This window comes from Drosophila biarmipes, chromosome 3L (assembly GCF_025231255.1).
Source record: "Drosophila biarmipes strain raj3 chromosome 3L, RU_DBia_V1.1, whole genome shotgun sequence".
Lineage (NCBI taxonomy): Eukaryota > Metazoa > Arthropoda > Insecta > Diptera > Drosophilidae > Drosophila > Drosophila biarmipes.
This window is the reverse complement of record NC_066613.1, coordinates 25937155-25958045: the sequence shown is the minus strand read 5'-3', so window position 1 is coordinate 25958045 and position 20891 is coordinate 25937155. Positions and strand designations below refer to the sequence as shown.

General features: G+C 48.5%; 8 protein-coding genes across 8 annotated transcripts; 3 read left to right on the top strand and 5 right to left on the bottom strand.

Moving 5' to 3' along the window:
- Positions 1-106: 106 nt before the first annotated feature.
- LOC122818986 (chorion protein S16) lies at positions 107-823 on the bottom strand. Its single transcript, XM_044094770.2, has 2 exons — positions 392-823; positions 107-248 (listed from the first exon to the last, which is right to left on the bottom strand). Exons 1-2 carry the CDS (start codon positions 738-740, stop codon positions 163-165), a joined length of 435 nt encoding a protein of 144 aa, XP_043950705.1. The 5' UTR covers positions 741-823; the 3' UTR covers positions 107-162.
- A 1440-nt stretch (positions 824-2263) lies between these two features.
- LOC122819033 (chorion protein S19) lies at positions 2264-3138 on the bottom strand. Its single transcript, XM_044095057.2, has 2 exons — positions 2973-3138; positions 2264-2879 (listed from the first exon to the last, which is right to left on the bottom strand). Exons 1-2 carry the CDS (start codon positions 2985-2987, stop codon positions 2355-2357), a joined length of 540 nt encoding a protein of 179 aa, XP_043950992.1. The 5' UTR covers positions 2988-3138; the 3' UTR covers positions 2264-2354.
- Positions 3139-3836: 698 nt separating this feature from the next.
- Positions 3837-4525, bottom strand: LOC122819032 (chorion protein S15). Its single transcript, XM_044095049.2, has 2 exons — positions 4364-4525; positions 3837-4295 (listed from the first exon to the last, which is right to left on the bottom strand). Exons 1-2 carry the CDS (start codon positions 4373-4375, stop codon positions 3951-3953), a joined length of 357 nt encoding a protein of 118 aa, XP_043950984.1. The 5' UTR covers positions 4376-4525; the 3' UTR covers positions 3837-3950.
- A 761-nt stretch (positions 4526-5286) lies between these two features.
- On the bottom strand, positions 5287-6166 carry LOC122818998 (chorion protein S18). The gene is made up of 2 exons (XM_044094824.2): positions 6006-6166; positions 5287-5889 (listed from the first exon to the last, which is right to left on the bottom strand). The coding sequence occupies exons 1-2, from the start codon at positions 6018-6020 to the stop codon at positions 5371-5373; spliced, it is 534 nt and encodes a 177-aa protein (XP_043950759.1). The 5' UTR covers positions 6021-6166; the 3' UTR covers positions 5287-5370.
- Positions 6167-7011: 845 nt separating this feature from the next.
- Positions 7012-7335, top strand: LOC122818999 (uncharacterized). Its single transcript, XM_044094825.2, has 2 exons — positions 7012-7137; positions 7200-7335. Exons 1-2 carry the CDS (start codon positions 7117-7119, stop codon positions 7293-7295), a joined length of 117 nt encoding a protein of 38 aa, XP_043950760.1. The 5' UTR covers positions 7012-7116; the 3' UTR covers positions 7296-7335.
- LOC122818997 (erythroid differentiation-related factor 1) lies at positions 7329-11543 on the bottom strand. The gene is made up of 6 exons (XM_044094823.2): positions 11279-11543; positions 8764-11227; positions 8454-8703; positions 8081-8392; positions 7825-8018; positions 7329-7760 (listed from the first exon to the last, which is right to left on the bottom strand). Exons 1-6 carry the CDS (start codon positions 11297-11299, stop codon positions 7393-7395), a joined length of 3609 nt encoding a protein of 1202 aa, XP_043950758.1. The 5' UTR covers positions 11300-11543; the 3' UTR covers positions 7329-7392.
- A 69-nt stretch (positions 11544-11612) lies between these two features.
- Positions 11613-12493, top strand: LOC108035592 (guided entry of tail-anchored proteins factor 1). Its single transcript, XM_017111263.3, has 2 exons — positions 11613-11795; positions 11851-12493. Exons 1-2 carry the CDS (start codon positions 11724-11726, stop codon positions 12313-12315), a joined length of 537 nt encoding a protein of 178 aa, XP_016966752.1. The 5' UTR covers positions 11613-11723; the 3' UTR covers positions 12316-12493.
- A 68-nt stretch (positions 12494-12561) lies between these two features.
- Positions 12562-13933, top strand: LOC108035591 (signal recognition particle receptor subunit beta). The gene is made up of 3 exons (XM_017111261.3): positions 12562-12739; positions 12819-13125; positions 13183-13933. Exons 1-3 carry the CDS (start codon positions 12634-12636, stop codon positions 13502-13504), a joined length of 735 nt encoding a protein of 244 aa, XP_016966750.1. The 5' UTR covers positions 12562-12633; the 3' UTR covers positions 13505-13933.
- The last annotated feature ends 6958 nt before the right edge of the window (positions 13934-20891 follow it).

Genomic DNA, 20891 nt, shown 5'->3' with positions numbered 1-20891 from the left:
AAGCTTATGGCATAAACTCCATGATTTCAATGGAGTGCGATTACACTTTCCACTTCGGCCCAATTACTGATTCCCCAACCCATAAAATGCATTTTCAACCGTGTACTTCGCTTTAAGCTATCACTATTTATTCACACTTTTGGAGCTATACAATCCAAGCTCTTAGATGGCAACCACTCCCAGTTTGGACTCCGTGTTCAGAATCGCCTTCTCGCCGTAAGCTCCGCCGTATTGGCTCTTCTTGAAGACTGTAAAATAAAGGTGGAAAAAACAGTAAGTATGGGGGACTTAAAGGTGGAATAATATATATAATAATATGATGAGAGTTACTCAATGGAGTTAGCCCCAATGTTAGGAACCCTATCTAATGTGATGTATAGAGTTAACCCACCTGGATCGATCTCGGCCACGAACGAGCGCGGTGGCAGGGCGGCGGCGTAGAGCTTGTCCAGGGGACCGTAGGGCTTGACCAGCAGCGGCTTGCCCTGCTCCCATCCGTATCGGTTGAGGGCATACCAGTCGGCGCCGTCCAACTTGGCGGCGGAGGCAGCTGCTCCGGCGGCGTTGGTCAGGGCGGAGGCCTGGGCCTCGGCGGTCTCGGCGGCCTTGACCACATCTCCGTAGCTGGGAGATCCGTAGCTGGGAGATCCGTATCCGGATGCGCCGTACTGGGGCCGGTTGGCCACGGCCAGCGCAACGCAGCAGGCCATCAGGCAGAGAAGGCGCAGGGAGGCGGACATTTTGATTTTTTCGGTGATCTTGGATTGGGTATTTGGCAGTGGTGCGAGGAACGGACCGTTTCGAAAACTAATTAACCAGAGCGTGTGTCCAAATTGCTTTTATAGCAACACCATTTGAGCTGCTCCGCGATTTGTGAGCTCACCAGACGTGACCAAACCCGCTCGATGACCAGTCACTTTCGGGGGGCCGCCAGCGCCAGCATCTCCCAGCCCCTCCGCCTCTCTCCCAGGGCGATAAGGCCCCGGGATCGTCTCCAATTTCTATGCTCATTGAAATTGCGCGCCAAATTGCGGTGCTGCCAGAGACCCCGGGAACCCCGGGCACCCCGAGAAGCTGCTCCATTGATAGCGACTTCCCCCTGCTCGGCACGCTCCGTTCGCTTCTGGTGTGTGCGGTATCGGGGCTTTGGCCGTACTCCACTGCGATCCGGCCCATGCACGCATCGGAAATCGGGCCGAGGTGGGTTAAGCCAGTGGTCAATGAACATGAACCGGAACCTGCGAGGGCGCCGAGTCGCTGGGCTGTGCGAAGTTCCCTCGGTACCTCTGTTAACTATCATTCTCTAAATGGTCTATAAGTTAAGATCCCAGTTCATCATCAAGGTACACATTTTAACGGGAAGAACTTCCATTTATCCAATTTAAAGTTCCTACCCATATATCATTGCTTTTATACAGTAAAATTTATTGTAAAGATCTCAGATCTGTAGTTGGTACCAGCATTTAGAAACGTCTGATTCTTGAGGTAGCTTAGTCTTTATATGATCATTCTTATATTTTATAAAATTTAGTTATTTCATGATAACTTCTTTAAGGTCTTATAACTTTTCAGACCAACACAATAATTAAGCTTGGGTTATTCATAAAATAATTAAAATGAACTGTCTATGAACAAACTTAAGAAATAAATTATTTTATGTTTTATTAAATATCTTTGAAAAAGAAAACATATGATAAGTAAGGTATGTTAAATTAGTTTTGACATTTCTTCACAGCTTGACAAGCAATTTCCGTCCAAATATTCTTCTTAATAATGCCGCTACCCAGTGAACCAATTTTAGAGCCAGCTTTTCCCGCGAACTGTGCCGCAGCCGAGCCAAGAATTCTCGCCGTGATTCACCGCTCGACTCGAATGTCAAGCGAGGGCCAGCAGCATTGAAGCGCTTGACCAAGAGCTCGGCCCCAAACAACTCAGCAGATGTGTTTGCTTACCAGCCAGAAAATCGAATCGGCGACCCAACTGCGGCGCTTTGCAGCCCCCAGATTATTGACTGACTGGCACAATAGGTATTGAATCGAATGTTTATGCCGCTGCCAGAGGGGTGAGTGATTTGCGAGTGCAAATCCGGAGCAAGCAAATCCGGAGCACGTTTCCGCCGAGCCACTCAAACACATTCCCGGTGGGAGCTGCAATCAAACGAATATGTTCCCCCAGCCGCTCTGCCCAGCTGCTGCAGCTGCCGAAAATGTGTGTTTCTTCAGATATAAGAACTAATGCAGCCCGAAAAACAAGTCAAAAGTGGTATGATTTTCTATCCTCTGGTTTATTATGTACACTGATCAGGCTGAGATCGAGTATCCGCCCTGTGGGCGGGCTCGAGATCAAGTATGCGCCTAGTAGCCGCTGCTGCGGGGTCCAGCGTTCTGGCTGCCGTACTGGCTGCCGTACTGGCTGCCATACTGGTTCTCGGGGATATACAGCTTGGCCACGGGAGCGGCGGGGCGGATGGGCAGGATCACCTTGCTGTACTCCGGGGGCGAGACGTAGGCCTTGTAGTTGTTCTGGCCGGGATAGAGGAGCGTGGCGCCGGCGGGCTGGACGGTCCAGCGGGGTCCATAGCCAGCGCGACGGTAGTTGCCGCCATTGTAGCCACGACGCTCGCCGCCGTATCCACCGCTAACCTGGATGGGACGCAGGATCTCGGCTCCATAGCCGCCACGGGGTCCTCCGGCAATGATCTCCACAGGGCGCTCATAGCCCCTCTGCTGACCCTCGTTTCCGGAAGCAGCCGCCGCGCTGGCAGCCGAGGCAGCGGAGCTATCCTGACCATAGGAGCTGCGGGATCCGTAGCTCTCCTGGCCACCGTAGCTGGCGTAACAGCTGCCCACGATGCAGGCGCAGAAGATGACCGCGAAAGTCTAGAAGAGCAGGGATAATCCACTATAAGCCTTGGTTCGGAAACGGAATTGGAAGTGGAGGCAGCGGTCTTCAGGGACACCATCAATACTTACAGCAAACTTGTTCATGGCTATGATGGTTTTGGCACAGTTGGCAGAATTAACATGTTAAATGGCCAAGCACACTTCTTTATATAAGCAAAATTATTGTTGCACTCGAAACGTGATCGCGCCCGGAAATTTATCACGGCTCAAGAGCTGGTTTCGCCGTCTCTTCTCGGCCAGCTCGCTGGGGAACTTTCTGCGGATTTCTAGCTTTTCCTAGCCAGATATCGGGGCTCCACTGAGCTCCGCGCTCAGCTCGCCTCGGCTTGAGCAGGTTGCTCGTATCGCCCACATTCGGCGGCCGACCTTCGTTGGGGGTGCCAGATGCAGATGGTCCAACCGGGGGCCCAAAATAATGCCGGATTGCGGGTGCGTGAGTGAACGCAGGCGGATTAGGGGGATAGCTGGGGCAACCAACGTGCCTATAAAGAAAGTGGCTTTGCTTTTCGTAATTGATCTTAACTGAAGTATGAAACCTCTACTTTTTTAAGACCTGCTCTTAAAGATCTATTTATTAACTAAATGATGAAATTCTTTTTTATAAGACCCCAACTTTTAGACGTTTAATAACTCTTTAAGGTCCATAACTCCAAGCAAGAGATATAATGGAATGTAAATGGGAAAACGATGGGATAATTGTATTTCCTAGTTCTTCAAAGTTAGGAACTAGCATAGTTTGTGAAATGGATTCAATAGTATCCCTAAAGATTATTATATCATCATCATATAAACATCATATCATATATTTTAGTAATACTGTTGTTTCAGCCCGACTTCCAAGCTGAGCTCAGGTGCCTGGAATTATACGAGTAACCCAACCCAGTCTTCAGCCCCACTGCGCTAAAAAGTATGTGACAATAAAAAAGATATAGATTTCGGTTCGATATTTTCCATTGCGTTCAAGTCGTTTTTATTGGTCGGTTCTCGGAGTTTCGCTGGGACAGCCACTCGAGGATCTGCACAAGGAGTCGATAGTTTGAGCGGGACTTAGTATCCTCCGTGTCCGTAGCCACGGCCGTACTGGATGCCGCGTCCGCCGTCGAGCTCGTAGGAGGGCACGGCGTACTGGCTGTAGCTGCCGGGGTTCACGGCAGCGGCGGCGGCGGCGGCGGCAGCGGCGGCACGGCCTCCGTTGCCCTCGGAGCGCAGGCTGCGGGGGTTGCTGTTGTAGCCACGGGGGGCGTAGGAGGGCACCTCCTCGTAGACGACGCGCTGAATACCACCATAGCCGCCACCATAGCTGCCACCGTAGTTGCCGCCGTATCCTCCTTGGTTGCCGTACACCGGGCTGGCGTTCAGGTAGGCGAACAGGGCGAAGGTAACACAGACGATCTGGGGATTGGAGGAATCGCAGGGATTAGCTGGCTGCCACTTCCTTGCTGCGGGCTCCCACAACTTACCAGGTACTTCATGGTGAGTGCTTAGTTTTGTTGCTTTGGGGTAATCAATCAAACTATGATTTTACCACCAGAAAGCCCCGCTTTTATACGCGAAAACTAGCCTGGATATTTACGTGACCTATATACACGAGTGGCTCTGTTTCAGTCCAGAAGCCGCATTTCATAATTGCCCCGGCCTGGAATATACTCACATTTGATTTATGTACTTCCATGTACTCGTTGTCGGGCCATTATAAAATCGCTTGGTTACGCGATGTGCCATTCTGCCGGACCTGAGTTGAGTTTGGGTCGAGATAGCTCCACAAACAAGCGACTCTCTCAATGGGCACCACGAACGCGTCCATTTCGAATGTTCTCCAAAATTTGTTTGTAATAACTTTCTGTTTTTCACATTCTTGGGGGTAATGGCTTACAGGGCGGATGTGCCCGGAAAGAGCTTAGACGAGGTTCGAATTCTTCAAGAACTGGTTTGAGCCGGATCTCTCTTAAAAATATTTTACCGGGTCTATTATAAAATATCATGAAAGAAAACTAAAACCTTATTAACCAAGTTTCCTATAAAACCATTACATTAAGTGTATTATTACATTATCATTTAATATTATTATAATCAAGGCAAATAATGCAGTCTAGCTACTTTACTTTATAGTATTCGTATTACATAACGAATCATTATGGGTTCTAATATCATACAAAAAGTATTTTAGCATTTTAGCTTCTCCACTTCAATCTTAAAGCCGCATTTTCTTCAAGTCTGCTGCCAGCTTTTTCATTTAGCTCTCAACCAATAAATTTTTGCTGGCTCAAAGTATCTTATGGCATTGCACAAAACTTAAGTCAGTGCCGATTCAGCCAAGATTTTCAGAGCCAAGCTCTTGACCACAAGTTTACACACCCAACAAGAATAAAAATACAGTCTGGAATTTAAGTCTCGATGGTTTCAGTTTTTATTATGGCCTAGTTCCTTATCGATAGGTAGTTTCTGATTCACTGTTCATGGTTGCCGCTTAGTAGCTGGGCTTCTTGTAGCCCTTCTGGCCGGCGGCCACGGAGCTGGCAGCAGCCGCTGCGGAACCGCCCTTGACCTTCTCGCTGTGTCCGTACTGCTGGGGTCCGTAGCTGACGGGTGGGTAGACGGGCTGGGCGTAGCGGGGAGCCTCCTTCCAGAGCAGAGGACCGCCGGCGCTGGGCGCGGCCAGGGCGAGCTTGGCCAGGGCAATGGCCTGGGCGTCGACTGGCGGAGCACCACCGTAGCCGGAGCCGGAGTAGGAATGTCCAGCCTCAGCACCGCTGTAGACCGGGGCCAAAGGAGCCGCCTGGTAGGCACCGCCATAGCCTCCCTGCTGTCCACCGTATCCACCGTATCCACCGCCGTACGAGGGAACGATGGCCTTGACGGTCAGGGCGGGCTGCACCTGGTAGGCATAGCCACCCACTGGGGCGCCACCGTATCCACCGCCGTATCCACCACGGGAACGTCCGTAGGAGTTGGCCGAAACAGCGGCGATGGCGCAGAGGCAGATGCACTGAGGGATCAAAAAATAATAATAGTGAGTTGTGATATAGGGCTTAATGAAGCTATGTTTCCAGGATAAAACTGAGTGTTGTACTCAAGTATCAGATATATTATTAGAGGACTCACCATGAACTTCATCATTCTGAGGCTGAGTTGGTTAGTTGATCGGTGCGAAGGTAACTAATGTCTTATTCCGGCTCACTGTTTTGTTTTTATACCACATCCAGGCGCCAGACGCCAAACGCTTACGTGACGAATATGATGCAAGTTTCGGCTCTCGGGGCTCCCATTCCCGGAGACGCAGCTCCAGCTCGCGGCTCTTTGTCCGGCAATCTGGAGACGCCGCCGGAGACGTGCAGCCAGGCAGAAATCCACTCTGGCCAAAAAGCTGGCTCTCAATTCGGCCCCCGGTCCAGATAGCAGGCGTCTGTGCTTACGCCATCGTCTGCCGGAGACGAGACCCCTTTACGTAAGACTCCCCAGAGCATGACTCTTCGTGCTCCATATCCACATAGTTTCTACAGCCATTCCAGCCAATTTGCCCCACGGTGCCAAGAGCTTGACACCGATTTTCAGTGACACACTGAACCCAAGGCAATGGCCTGTACTTTCTGCTGCGTTGGTAGAATTTATATACAAAAGCAAAAAAAATGGAGATAAAATTACAATAAAATTATAAACACTTAGCCGTTCGACTTTTCAAATTGCCGCGCTAAGCTTTTAATAATATTCAACTGGCGCTAGGCTACACACATTGTGAATGGCTTGTGGGCGGGCGCAAACGTTTAATAGTGAATTATGAATTATTTAGATGTGGGCCAGGTTCAGGGCCCCAGCAGCCAGCAGCCAGAAGACATGAGACGGATGAAAACGATCTTTCTCCGGATGCATTTTCTCTTTAAGATTGCTTTATTGGTCTTTAAGCTAGTGGCTTTGCTCTTAGGAATTAAGTAAAAATGCTATAATAAGACGGGGAACTGAAACTAGCAAACGACACGATAAATATTAAATAGTAACAGCATTCGCCGTGTAATGCAGAAGTGAGTCGGCCGAAACCTCAAGCCAAGAGCGACGGATCTGAACATCCATCGAAAGTCCGATACAGCTAGCTTGTTGAACAAGATATTTAACTGGGTCTAATCTAGATAAACGACACGTCTGGCCAGGGCCCTCAGACTTTATAAGAGCCCAGCTGCCGAAGACCAGCTCAGAAACACTGGCTCCAAACGCTTACAAAATGAGTAGTCTGCGCTGCAAGGTGAGATGTGCTGATAATGGGTTCGTCGCGATGGTTGCATTAACGCTTTTAACTGTCTGCAGATCCTGCAATTGACGGTGCTGCTGGTGCTGGCTGCTTTGCAGATGGGAGTAGATCACTTGGACAGCGATGAATGCGGCTGCGGGCGGCGGGGTTAAGATGAGACATCAATAAACAAGCCAAGAGCAATGCATGCAATTCGAACGGTTGTGGGTTGTGGGCTCTGGGGTTGAACCCGTCAGAAGACACGTACGTCTAGTCGCGAGCCAGCTGGGTGTCGCACATGGCCCGCAGCCGGGCGAGCAGCACGTGCAAATGCTTTAAGCAAGCTGTCGGCGATTGCTGGGCCCCTAGACCATGTTTCCCAGTCAAGGTTTCCATATACATGCGCTTGTACAGCTTTGACAACTGCTTGGGATCCTTGCCGGTCAGCGTGAGCTTCGTCAGCGTCTTCAGAGCGTTCTGCAAGCGGCTCTCAAAGAGCGTCAAATGGCCGGCGAACTCGTCATCGGCCACTTGGCCACTGTTAGTATCGATGACGTGGGCAAATATGAGTTGACACTGTAAGCAAATGTCCAACGCCGCTTGCATTTGCTTGATCTTCTGAGCGGTGTGGGTGGAAACTGTAGGAAAATGGGGTAAAATGTAAGACTCAACAGTTGGTAAACCTTATGTTTTTCTACTCACGTTCAGCCAGAAATTCGTGCAGGGAAATCCTTTCCAGCTGCACTGTCAGCAGGTCACCCACTTCCTTGAGACCTTCCAGTATTTGTGTGGCCTTCTCGTAGTGATACTTGCAAAGTTGTAGAGAAGACTTGGGCAGCTGAGAAAAGTCACAGGAGCCGTGAGAACGCAGCTGCGAGTAATGGAAGGAGGCAATCCTGGAGAAGCCGAGGATTATTTAATAATATAGATTGTTTGAAAGTCCATATTCTGATCCTACCTCTTGTGTATCAGCCCCGATCGAAAACTGTAGAGTACTTGGCGGGCGCCAGCGTGCTCCACGTCACAAAGACGCAGGGATTTCTGAAGCAATTCCAGCACTTCCTTGGAGGCGTCAACCAGGCTTGATGTGTCAGCGGCACTGTAGTCCTGAAGTTGTTTGGCTAACGTAAAGGTGGCAGTGGATAATTCCCAGTGGACGAGGTCCCACAGTTCAGCATTGGCTTTACGAGTGTCCAAGCAGTCTTTGGCCTTCTCGTAATAATTGAAAGCTTCGCTATAAAAAGCCTTTTGGCTGTCTAAGGTAATGGCGCTGAATAAAAAAGAAACTTAATAAGTACATAATCGGAGACAGACACCAGAATATATCTTACCTTTCATTGGGCATGGTAAGATGGGCGCGCAGTCGCATAAACCGACCCATATTGCAATATAAAAAGGCCAGGTTGACATTATCTTCTACGGCAGTGAAGGCTTCTATGCCCCGGCGCAGGCAATCATAAGAATTGACTGTGAGTTTGACGTAAAGCGGCTCGGCAGGATCCTCTTTTTTGTTGTCCTCCGGTTGATCATCTCCAGCAGCTTTGCTGGACTCCTTCTTCTTCATCAACTCGCTGTATTCCTCTGAAACAAGTATTGAAGATTAGTTTATTGGTGTTTATGTCAGTACAGTACATTACTCACCCTGAGCCCAGTACATATACTTCAGTCCCAGCTCGTTTCGCACATTTCCCAGCCGGCGAAGCAGTTCATTGCTCTCCGTTTTCTGGGCATGTTCCAATGCCTTTTCGTAGCACTTGCAGCTGTGCAGCATTACCTGCTCCAAATTGTTGACCGGTGCCAAGGAGGGCAGTTCCTCCTCCTCTCCCTCCAGTTCCTGGGCCAACTCGTCGCCAATAACGCCCATCGACGCATCCTGCTCTTCATACTGCTGCACATACTCCTCAATGGCTGCCCAGTGTTTTGACATCTGGAAGAAGCAGTCACCTGCCCGGCCCAGCAAACAGCTGTGCTGGGAAACCACATTGGCCATGTACTTGTTGAGTACCTGTTGACAACGACAAGCCAGCTCGATGGAGCGTAGCGTGGATCCATATCGCCGGGATTCATAATAGTGCTCTGCTAGAGTTGCAAATGTCAAGCAAGCCTTCTCAAGCAGCAAAAGCTTAAGGTGCACGTTCCAGGAGCCAAAGTTCTGAGTGTTGAACTTTGCACTCATCTGCTGATTGCTGGCATTAGCGGACTTTGACTTGACAGTGGTGGCGAGTTCCTTGGACTTGCTCCTTTTGGCCTTGGAGTTCGGCTTCTTCACCACCTGCGCGGGCTGCTGGCTAAGTTTAAGCTGCTCATAGGGCAGTGGGATGGCACTGAAGGGCTTGGCCATGTTGGGATTCTGCTCCTCATGCAGGATGCGTTGTTTCTCCTCCTGCTTGGCAATCGTTTCCGACTCCTTGAGCTTCTCCTCTTGACTCCCATTGAAATACTGCAGGCAGGAGAGACCAGCACTGATGTGCTCCAAAGATATGCTACACCGCTCAGCAGTTGTGGCTAAGAGTGGAGCCGGCTTGGCCTTCTTGGCATGAGATTTAAAGTCTCTGAGAGCGTCACAAATGTGGCGCACAGCAACATTGGCCCTGCCGCCGCCCTGCTCGCTGCTTTGGTAGCTCTTCTCGCTTGGGTAGTCCAGGAGTTCATCTTCATAGTCCTCCTCGTCCTCCTCTTCATCATCGTCATACAGCGACTGATCATCAGAGTCCACTTCCTCGAACTTGGGTGCCTTTGGATCAATGCCAGCGGGGACATGCAGATCCGAGAGTATGTAGTGTGAGGAACTCACGATCTGGGGATACTGCTCCTTGGGCAGTAGCTTAATGCAGTTGTCCAGCAGAGCTCGAATGTTGCCCGCTGCCTTGGGACTGATGTGCGGCAGTGTGTTCTTCATGTTTCGAGCCACCGAGTAGAGCAGCATTCCCACCGGGACGGTAAAGGGATTAACCTGCTGCTGGGGTTCACCCTCAGACTTCTTAGCTTCCTGACTCTGGCACAAAGTGGTTAGATCATACAGCTTGACCACGTCATCGTTACGGCCCTTGAATAGCCAGTAGGTATGACCCGCCTTCGTGGCATTGGCCTTAAGAAAGGCCAAAATGTTCTGGGCCACGTTGCGAACCACCTGAGGCGAAAACTGTGAGTTCTCCAGGTAGGGCAGGTCCTCAGTCTTGATGATCTCGTACTTCTGCACAATGCCGTCCAGATGATAGCACATCACCACCTCGGGAACATTGCACATGAGGTTGTCCAACCAGTAATCGATGCCAGTTAGCACGTTTATGGGCTGGGCCGCATCCCTCAAACGCAGGCTGATGCACGGCCTGTTGGGTCCTCCAAAGATGGGCATATCTGTGCCTATGAGCATGCGTATGTCCTCAAACGTCCATACCACATTCCTGTTGAAGGCATGGCTGGACTTGGGGTCCGGTACGTTCTCCTCTATCTTGGGCTCTGGAAGAACTGGACCGGTGATGGGTAGGCCCTGTCGGCTGCTGGTCAACGGACTGGGCGTAGTGGGCGCTTCATCGTCCAACTCTTCGCCAGTCTGTTTGAGACTGTGATACAGGAACTTCGACAGAAGATTCTTGGTTTGCAGGGCCTCGCGGGATCGCTCCTTCAGGCAGTAGTTGTGCTGTGTGTCGCCGTAGGTCAAGATGTGCTCCAGGATGAAGGATCTCAGCCACTTCCAGTCGTCGTCGGCCTTTCGCAGCAGATACTTCTGGATGTCGAACTCGTCCAGGAGCAGCGTGTTGCCCACCTTGTGCACCACCATGCTGATGGCGCTCTGGGCGCTGTAGGGCAGCTTGAGCAGCTGCTTGATGTTCTCCGCATCACTGACCACATCCACCTCGCCCACGCAGTCGGGAAACATCTGGCCCAGTCGGAAGCTGGCGAATCCGGCACTCTGGTACAGGGCCTGGTGCAATCCATGGCTGCTGTGCGAGGTGGTCAGCCAGTTCAGGGGCGGAAGATTCAGGTTCGTGTTGCACTCCAGCCGCTTGAAGTGGGCGGGCAGCTGCACGGGCGATAACTTGATCACCGCCTGGCTCTTCACCACGTCCAGTTCGTGTGGCCCGATGCTCCGGCATGGCTCAATCTGTGGGGGATCCAGGGTTACTTACGCCGTCTCCACAGGAAACTCTCTCACCTCTTCATTCCTGTCTTCCATGATCGTGGTGGCTCATCGGTAACTTGCGAATTTCACCCAAGCCCGTAGAAAATTCAAGAAACTTCGAGCAGATGTGGTTTGTTTTGCCGGCACAGCTGAGAGCTGTCAGCGTTGCCCAACACTGCCCAATGTGGCACTGTCAACTTGTTGGGAATTTGGAAAATAATTTTAGGCTATCCCCAAAGAGGAAAATAAATTAACGTTAACATTATAATTAAAATATGAAAAGTGTCTTAAATATTATTCAATTAGGGTTATGAAAACCCCACCGCTTCTACGCCCCTGCCCGCAATTAATCAGCTGACTTTCCGCTTTTCGTTTTTCAACACTGCAAGGTTACTTTGTTTTTTAATTAATATTAACACGACTAAGCACAGACTGGTATAAAAATTCCCGAGGTTGGTCACAAAACTGACTTAAAACCATGACGCTGTTTGCCCTCATCGCGCTGCTCAGCCTGCTGAACACAATCCTGCCAGACTTCATAAAGAACTACGTGAGTAGCGCCGGAAAGAGCCCATCCCGGTTCTAAAGTTTACCCCGACCCGCAGCTCAAGGTGTCGCGATTGTGGGGCGCGAGGAACTCCGGGGAAATCCGGCAGTTGCAGAAGGAGGTGGACGCCGCCCGGCAGGAAGTGGAGGTGGTGCGCAATGCGGAGCACTCGGGGGAGTACGCCAGGACCATTAAAATCATGCGTGCCGAGCGCAAAGTGACGGAGGCGGTGGCCAAACTGAAGTCCGCGCGCGGAGTGGAGAACCTGATGCGGATGGGCATCGACACGGCCGTGTTCTACGGCTCCAAGGTGCTGCTCTCGCTGATCATGGTCATCGTCAGCGTCCGGAATCGCGGCACCCCCGTAATGATCATCGACGAGGGCATCAGCCTGGCCCCTTTCACCGGTCTGCTCAGCTTTCCCACCGGCGTGGCCAATGCGATTTCCGTGCCCGCCTGGGCCTTCTCCTGCAACCTGACGTTCCGGCTCATCTACGGCCTGGTGAAAAACCGCCGTGCGTGATTCTATTTGGACGAAATCCCTCCATTTAGTTTAGCTGTTAGAAAGCGCTCGAAACTATGTACTTACTTACCTACTGTTATTGTTTGCTAAGTTTCATCACACGCATTAACACTCTAATGAAAAGGCCCAATCTTTTGTAAACTACGTGAACGCAAGAAATATATGTATTTTCACAGAATAGGGATTTTCAAATTGCGCGCCCTGGCTGCGCAGGACTTCCCAGCACTGCTCGCTGAAGCAGTGTTGTACAGCGCGCTGCCTACATGAGTGCGTGTCATTTTCCCCGTCCAAATTGTTTGGTGTTTTTGTTAGCCGAAAATGGACAAACTAAATGAGAATGCGCGGGAGCGAAAGCAAATCAAGCTGGGCGAGATCGACACGGGTCCCATTCTGGTGGCTCTGCTGCTGGGCTTTATTGCAGTGGGTGAGTGCGCCACGTGGTGGTGTTGGCCTTTTGTCCCCGGGAGTCTCACCTGAAACCTGGAATCCCTCTTCTCCTCTAGCCATCTTTGTGATCCTGCGAAGACGCTCAACCGGTCGCAAGGACTTCCTGCTCACCGGCCTCAGTGAATCCGGCAAGAGTGCCATCTTCATGCAGCTACTCCATGGCAAATTCCCCGTCACTTTCACGTCAATCAAGGAGAATGTGGGTGACTACCAGGCGGGCAGTTCGTCCGTCAGGCTGGTGGACATTCCCGGCCACTACAGGGTGCGCGACAAGTGCCTGGAGCTGTACAAACACCGCGCCAAGGGCATAGTCTTTGTGGTGGACTCGGTTACGGCTCAAAAGGACATCCGTGATGTGGCTGAGTGAGTTTAAAGGCTTTATATCACCTGGATGCCAAGCTAACCCCCTTGTGCTTACAGTTTCCTGTACACCATCCTGTCAGACAGTGCCACCCAGCCCTGTTCCGTGTTGGTCCTTTGCAACAAACAGGATCTAACCACCGCCAAGAGCGCACAGGTCATCAAAACCCTGCTGGAAAAGGAACTCCACACAGTCCGAGACACCAGGAGCCGTAAGCTGCAGTCCGTGGGCGACGAGGATGCCAACAAACCCATCACATTGGGCAAGCCAGGTCGCGACTTCGAGTTCTCACACATCGCACAGAATATCCAGTTTGTGGAGGCCTCCGCCAAGGATCAGGAACTGAGTCCCCTCACCGACTGGCTGGCTCGCCTGCTGTGAAGTGGTCACACAAAGCCCTCCGACTGGGAAAACATTGAAGTCCTAAACGAACGAATGCGGAACACAAGTCAGAATATTGATATTTATTTTACCGTTCACAAACCTCCATATCGTATACATGCCATGCCCATATATCGCTGTTAGAGTATGAATCCGAGCATTGTTATATACCCTTCTCCCATTTGGCTCCTTCCATTCTTCCCGTTTAATTTTAGCTTATGAAATTTTTTATACCTTAGCGTTAATTTTTCGGTAGGTATTTGAATAAGAATCATGGGTCGACCGATTTATAAAAACAATTGAGCAAGAGGTGTGCATTTATAAACGCTGATACTTAAAAATATAAAAACGGGTTATCAAGAAAATTAATTTTTTAAATAATTTGTAACTCAGAAGAAAACAATAACAAATAAACAGACAAAAACCCTATATTTTCGCTAGATCGTTGTTTTTACCCAAAAAATACCGCCAACATTCAAATTTAAATATCAGTTGAGATCATAACAGACTTATCGATACTTTGCAGTCGGTATTTTGAGTTGGTTAGTTCCCTTTTCGGACAAGGTATTGAAGTGGCGCCACAAGCTCCTATGTAAAAATAATTATTATGTAAAGTAAAATGATCTCAGATATTTTCCATTTAAAATAAAATTATAAATTTTGACTTTTTCAACTAAATTGCTTAAATAAATTATATAAAAATGATATTAGTATTCTACGTTAAAATTTCTATCGTATTAAAGATAAATATAAAATATCAAAAAATTTGATTGATTTGCTGGATTTGCTTCGTCATGTAAAAACTTTAAAAGCCTTGTTTTTAAAAAGTCTTTAAAAAATGGTATTTCCTTCTCATATACATATATAAATTTCTAATATGTTTTAGTTTTTGTAGATTTTTGTAAGTTAGTTGAACTTAGTTAACTTGTGTCAACATGTGTCAACAGCTGTGTTCTATGTGATGATCGCAGTCGAAGATGATACATATAGGCAAAAAGGTATTTGGCCAGCTGGTGGAACTCGTGTTTGTCTTGGATTTAAACGAACCCAGACCGCCCTCAACTACTTGGCAGTTGGCAACCAGTTCCAGGCAAAGCCTTGTTCTCGGCCAACTGTCCCAGAGACGGGCATTATCATTAGATCGCTGAGCAAACGTTTGGCGCATGCGCAAGCTTTCAAACCTTTTTCGCGATTGGAGATTTGAGACCTTTTCCGAACCAGGTGAAGCAGCTGTCGATGAGCCCGGGCAGTCCATCAATCCATCGATCCGCCGCGCCGGCCGAAGATCAAAAGCCGCCTCGAAAATCAATGAGCTCGCCTGCCCTCGCCTGCCGGCTCCACTGACTAGATAGAGTTTCTAGGCTGGCGGATTTCTAAGAATCGGGAGCTTTTATGATTTGCCGATGGTTTTGGGGAAGTGAGCTGGGCGAATGTCCCTGGCCGCGATCCTGATGCCCATCCCCATCCTTGTGCTCTGCTGGCAGCTGCCCATCTTCGTTGGTGGCTTTCGCAGCGGATTGATGATGGACAAAGCTGCGAATTTCGGGGAAAAGTGCGATTAAAACAAAGGCGGGTCGGTTTGGGGCCTTATGAGTGCTCAATGGGCTTGCCTAACCCGGAGGTTGTGACTGGGTTCTGGTTTAACCCGGCATGGTGAATGTGCCCCACTTCCTCCTCGGGATTTTCTTTACTATGCTGCAATCACTAGAGGCTTATGATTTCCAAGAATCATTGTGAATAGGAAATTTCCAAGCATAATGCTTTGGGGCTTACCCAGATGAGAACATTTGTAGAAATTGGGGTTTTCGGAATGAAATCATTATAAAAAATTAAAATCAAACACATTTTTTTTTTAGTAAGAGGCGGATAAACCAACTTCTTTTCTGCAAACTAAAATTGCATGATATATAATAAAATAGCTACTTCATTTTTAGTTGCCTTGTTAGTAATGTCATAAAAGATAGTGAAATTTTTCTGAGAAATATGGAATTCCAGTGATGTATTCCATATTTTAAAGGGCTTTCATGCTTTCCTAGAAGCCCCCCAAAGCAGTACCGACTCTCCCCCTGCAACTGACTCCTCCACTTCCTGTCCAGACGCCTGGTCCCGAAAATCTGACTCTGATTCGGTGTCATGTGCATTGAAGCACGTGCTACACCCGAAAAAAGAACAGGAGGCGCAAAAAGCGTACGAGAAATGCAAAGTGCAGCCAGAGCCAGACTTTTTACAGCTGCGGAGGACGGGCTTCAGGGAGTCGGCAGTCGGAGGAGGGAGCCATATGTTGCAGACACGCTTTAGCCAAGCGGAAGGAGTGGTGCCCCCCGATCCCCCAGAGAAATGCCGGGGCGTACACAGTAGCTGCAAATTATTCACGACTGATTAGGCAGAAAAACGCAACAGGCAAGTCGCAAAAAATACATACGATATCCTCGAACGGCTCCGATTACCACAAATTCAGAAATTCTGAAATTCAGAAATCCTTTTGGGGCCAGAGGTGAGGCAGAATTCACTGGAAGGAGGCAGACAGACATTTTTGAGGTTAGACGGGGCGGGATATTGAATTTCGATCGCCTCGCCGACCGTTAGCTGGCCGAAAAATGTGCAAAAATAAATAAAGCCGAACTCGACTGGGCAATAAATCTGCGATTTTAGAAAGTCCCTATGCGATTTATGGGCGGGCACACGCCTCCGACTCCCCCTCCCAGCACACCCTGATATTTTAATAAGCCCGCTCGCAATTACATCGTGGGGCGCAATAAGGTGGGGTGGCCAGATGCGATGGGGTATACCTATGGGTACAGGCATCTCGGCAGATGCGGCAGGCGCCCATTAAATTTTTATGTACACAGGGGCGACGTTTTGTGGGTTTTCACGGGCTGCCAGAACGGCGCGAGAAGAGAGAGTGCGCAGCGGCCGCTCGCCGGCCGCATATGCAATTTATTTTAACACATCGTTAAAGCTCAAAAAATAAATCTTGACGCGCCGGACACTGCAATTATCACCTCTGCATAATCAGCACTGCCGGACAACCGGACAGCTGGACACGGGGACGGCCGGCCTGGTCAACGAGGTGAGCACATCGAACAAGGAGAGCAACGCATGCCCCCGGGTGGGGCAGCTCCTCCGACAGCTGGTTGCAGCCCGGTTAGCTTTCCTTTTTCGGTAACAGGAGCAGCCCCGGTGCACTGAGACAAAACTTTGTAAGATATTACCATACCTATATAGAAACCTTTACAAACCCATAAAAAATATATGGTAGGTAAAAGGACTTTGTGAATGCTTTCCCTAGGATAATGAATCTATAGATACACAAATAAAAGCCTTAGCTTAGAATCTAGTGATATTATACAAACAAAAAGTCTTAGCTTTTATCATAATACATTTTAAAAACTCTATAATATAATGCTTAACAATTTCTTAACTGAAATAAGGTTAGACAACTTTAAAGAAAAGTCTTCAATCTGTCATTATACACTAAATACATTGGTATATATATTTTTATATGAAAGGGAATGTTTTAAATGAATGTATATTTTATATCATAATTAGGCATAAAAATGTTGGAAGCTATAGGGAGTTAGGGATAATATAGTTGCTGATTAGTTCCAAAAATTAATCTTGTAACCCAGAAGTTAGGAAGATTCTTAGGAAGTTCTTCTACACAGTAGAATGTATTCAAATACCAATTCTTATTTTCGAACTCCCCGCACTTCAATGATATTTTCTCCCTGTGTGGTGCATCCGTCCAGCCCACGCGGCCCAACTCCTTGACGGCAGCATAATGGCAGCCCATTTAGCACCTTGTTGACGCGGCATCTAATTAAATGGTGCGAGACAAGAGGACCTGCCCAACGAAACCAAAGCCAGCCCATCTCCGGAATCGGGTTCGGGTTGCCGGATGGGATGGGATGGGCAAGGGTCTGGGTATGGGACCGCTTTCAGCTAATATCGAGTGCAATTTCCATGTAATGCCAAATTGTTGCGCCTTGTTGTTTGGGCTATCACGATGCTGTGCTGATGATGATGACGGTGATAATGGCGCACACTTGACGCTCGCAGAGTTGGCTGTCATCACCGGGAATCGGCCGGCTCTGGGCAATGCTTTCAACAACTGCAACACTTTCCCACCACACCTCGGGCAGAGGCATTGATGATTATTTTTGATTTCTGTGCATACATTTCTTGATTAATTATAATGCCCACCGATCCCAGGGGGACCCACCGGCGGCAGCTGCGAAATCAGCCAGGCAAATTGGAGCTCTTGCCGTGCCATAAACGTTCCTTCTCATGACACGACGCCGGGACTCATGGATAATTATGGGTTTACTCACCCATTTCCCGGGCTTCAAGCTCCAAGCTCCAAGCTCCAAGCTCCCAACTCCAGATTCAGATTCAGATTCGGTTTTAGTGGCAGGTTCGGATTCAGTGCGTGCAGCCGGTAGCCGATGGAGTCTGTGGGGCAAGTTGTTTGCATTGCCCCTGTGTGTACATATCCACTCCGTAAGCCCGGGATCCCATCGCTTCGGAGCTCTTCGTGTCAATTGCACATCACGCGCTGTTTCATTAAGTTTATTTTTAAAGGAAATTATTTTTAAACGCAATAATTTGTTGCGCCGGCGTTTGGGGAGCTACCAAAATGAACGTGTTTAAAGGAATTTCTGTTCGGCCCCCCATACTTTCAGCGCGATGGGGCACTGTCCAGTGCGGTAAATTTAGACATTTCAAGGTTGGTATTATCCGCAATGAAAAAGAAAGTTGCTGCAGCTGGATAATTGCTGCTCTTGGCAGGGAACAGGAATCTCTGGAGGCTTAGGGGTGCCTCATGCACGACAGAGCAATTGATTTTTGGCCTATATACCGGGTAATTGCTACATAATATATAGGTGTTTTAAAGAATATTTTTTGAATTTGTTCGAAAACTGGTATGCATCCAATATGACATCCAAAATATATGATACCTAATTGACAACACTTGACATTTTTGTACTCTCCCAACTCAACATCATCGAAAGTGTCCGACCGCATTCTACCAGCCAAGTGTTGGCCATAAACAAGTGCGGCCTCACTCATCTAAATGCAAATGCGCAACAAATGCACCTAAAGGCGAAGGACGGACTCCCGAAGGGGGTGGCGAGGTGGTTCTCGGCCAAAACTGAGCTTGTGGCTTGGACTCAGCGTTGCGGCACGCTACTGCTATCAAAGTATTTTGCCTTTGGCAAATTAATCACTGAGACAGGGCCGAAAGGGGTACTCAAGACGAGGTTACGTTCGGCTGTCCAAAGCGCCGGCTAAAATATACATAATAGCTGGATGACCAGTGGCGGGGTAAAGGGGGTTCTTTATTGGTGAACTTACTTTGGTTCTAAGGAACTTTTTTTTATATTTGTCCCACAAATATCTGACACATAATATGGTTAAGTAATCTATAGAGATTAGAAAAAGTTTTAATTTCTAAACCGAATGAAACAAATTTTCTGATCAATATATAATATTTTCTAACATCTTTTTAAATACTTTAACAACGATATTACTTAGTATAAGACACCTAAGATGTACTGGTAAGATTGTAACGTCCTATGATCGTTTGATCATCTTTTCCGATCTTCATATTAGCCTTATTCCGATTATCCCCTTAGAACCCCCTCACCAAATCTTGCCACACCCCTGGCCAAGTTCTGCTTGGGTTTGTGCAGCGGTCACACTTTTGGTTTTCTATAATTTTAGTTTTGAAACGAGGCTTGGTCGGTGTGCTGGCTGCGATCTATAAGCCCTACCTCCTATGAGAGCCCCTTTTCGGCTGTGCCGCCAGTCGAAAAAAACATGCGCGGTCAGTCGTGTGCGGCGTAAGGCAACCAAATGTATCGAAATGCAACCGACCGATATAATTGCGTTTTTTCGTGAATGTATATAGTATAGCACAGTGTATTCACTGGAATACTCGTATCGCACATTCGAGTGTATTCACATCGACTCACTCACATGGTTGGCCGAGCGACACGCGCAGCGGCCTTTTCATATGTAAAGCACATGATTTTCCAATTGGAAAATTAGTCGTGTGTGCCGGGTGGATCGCGGGGTGGGGGGGCGGTGCGGCAGCGGTTCAGGGGTGCCGGGTGCCGGGTGTTGGGTGGGGGGTGGTGGTGCTCCATTCGGTAGCGCACGCGTGGGCAAGGCAGCCAGCCCAGCATAAAGGAGGCCGGCTAGCGAGGCGCAACCGAAAACCAAGCCATGGAAACGGGCTTAATGCCTCAGTAATTATAGACAGCCATTCGCCGAAATTGGCAAAGCTCGCCAAAAAAAGAGTTTAAGGCCGAACCCTAAGAACCCCGTTTCAGCTGCTGCCCCAAAAAGGACCACACACACCGAGAGTCCTAGGCCTTGGCTAATCGCCTCTTGGAGCTGGCTAATTGGGGGCTGTGGTTGGCTCTTTACGTTGCCCAGGTCCTTTGGCCCTTCGCATGATTAATGCCACCGCAGCGACGTGTGAGTTCTTCCCTCGTACACTGAGAGAAATTGTCCAGAAATATTTACATTATAGTGTTAGTCTAGTTGAGCCCATATAAAGAATATAGGTAACAATATTTTTGTGGCTTGAAGTTTTATGGGCCCTACTCACTCTTTTCTCTCCGTGCAGAAAAGACATCAAACGTACAACTGAAAACGAAATTCATGCCCACCCAGGTGGTCGCGGTATAACAGAGGGATGAGGTACCGAGCAGGTCGCACGCCAGATACAGATACAGATACGCAGACTCGGATACAAATACACTTGCAGATACAGATACTGCGCACGATTGATGGACTTCACACGTTGGCCAAGAGCGAGCGAGATGATGGCTATCTTGGCTCGCACATAATCATCGGACATCGCGGCGCTGTGTGGGTCGCTCATCACTCAAATTGGCCTTTGCAGTCCCCCGGCAAGACATTGTCCACGATGATGTCTCGAAAAGGTCCGAAATAACGAACTAAACGTCACGAGGTTGCGCAAGATATCTGAATTATCATCAGGGCTGGAAAGGACTTAAAGTGATTAAGTCATTTTAGTCAGGGATTGTCAATATTATAATGCACTTTAATGGATTCAACACATTAGATAAGACTGAGGCGCTTAGAAAATGCTATTAAAAAACAACATGAAATTACTTTTTAGGGGAGTCAAAATGTTATCCAATTTTGACGTTGGGTTTTCCCTATATCCCTTGGACTTCAAAATGGGGTCCCGAAACCGCTCCTTTAAATTCCATTTCTAAAGTAATTAAATCTCGATTTAGGCATGGGATACCACTTTGAATTTGTGGTTTGATTTTTCCGTAATTCCAAAGGTTTCATAGTGGGAGCCCAAAACTGGACTTCTAGATTCCATAATTTACTTAATTGGGTTCCG

Excerpts from the sequence above, each read along its gene's own strand:
- LOC122818997 (XM_044094823.2), bottom strand. The coding sequence starts at position 11,299 with ATGGAAGACAGGAATGAAGAG. Across the intron at positions 8,393-8,453 it reads CTTACCATGCCCAATGAAAG|CGCCATTACCTTAGACAGCC; the intron begins GTAAGATATATT and ends TTTTTTATTCAG. Across the intron at positions 7,761-7,824 it reads GCACGAATTTCTGGCTGAAC|TTTCCACCCACACCGCTCAG; the intron begins GTGAGTAGAAAA and ends ATTTTCCTACAG.
- LOC122818986 (XM_044094770.2), bottom strand. The coding sequence starts at position 740 with ATGTCCGCCTCCCTGCGCCTTCTCTGCCTGATGGCCTGCTGCGTTGCG. Across the intron at positions 249-391 it reads CGTGGCCGAGATCGATCCAG|TCTTCAAGAAGAGCCAATAC; the intron begins GTGGGTTAACTC and ends TTTATTTTACAG.
- LOC122818999 (XM_044094825.2), top strand. The coding sequence starts at position 7,117 with ATGAGTAGTCTGCGCTGCAAG. Across the intron at positions 7,138-7,199 it reads TGAGTAGTCTGCGCTGCAAG|ATCCTGCAATTGACGGTGCT; the intron begins GTGAGATGTGCT and ends AACTGTCTGCAG.
- LOC108035592 (XM_017111263.3), top strand. The coding sequence starts at position 11,724 with ATGACGCTGTTTGCCCTCATCGCGCTGCTCAGCCTGCTGAACACAATC. Across the intron at positions 11,796-11,850 it reads CAGACTTCATAAAGAACTAC|CTCAAGGTGTCGCGATTGTG; the intron begins GTGAGTAGCGCC and ends CCCGACCCGCAG.
- LOC108035591 (XM_017111261.3), top strand. The coding sequence starts at position 12,634 with ATGGACAAACTAAATGAGAATGCGCGGGAGCGAAAGCAAATCAAGCTG. Across the intron at positions 12,740-12,818 it reads GCTGGGCTTTATTGCAGTGG|CCATCTTTGTGATCCTGCGA; the intron begins GTGAGTGCGCCA and ends CTTCTCCTCTAG. Across the intron at positions 13,126-13,182 it reads GACATCCGTGATGTGGCTGA|TTTCCTGTACACCATCCTGT; the intron begins GTGAGTTTAAAG and ends TTGTGCTTACAG.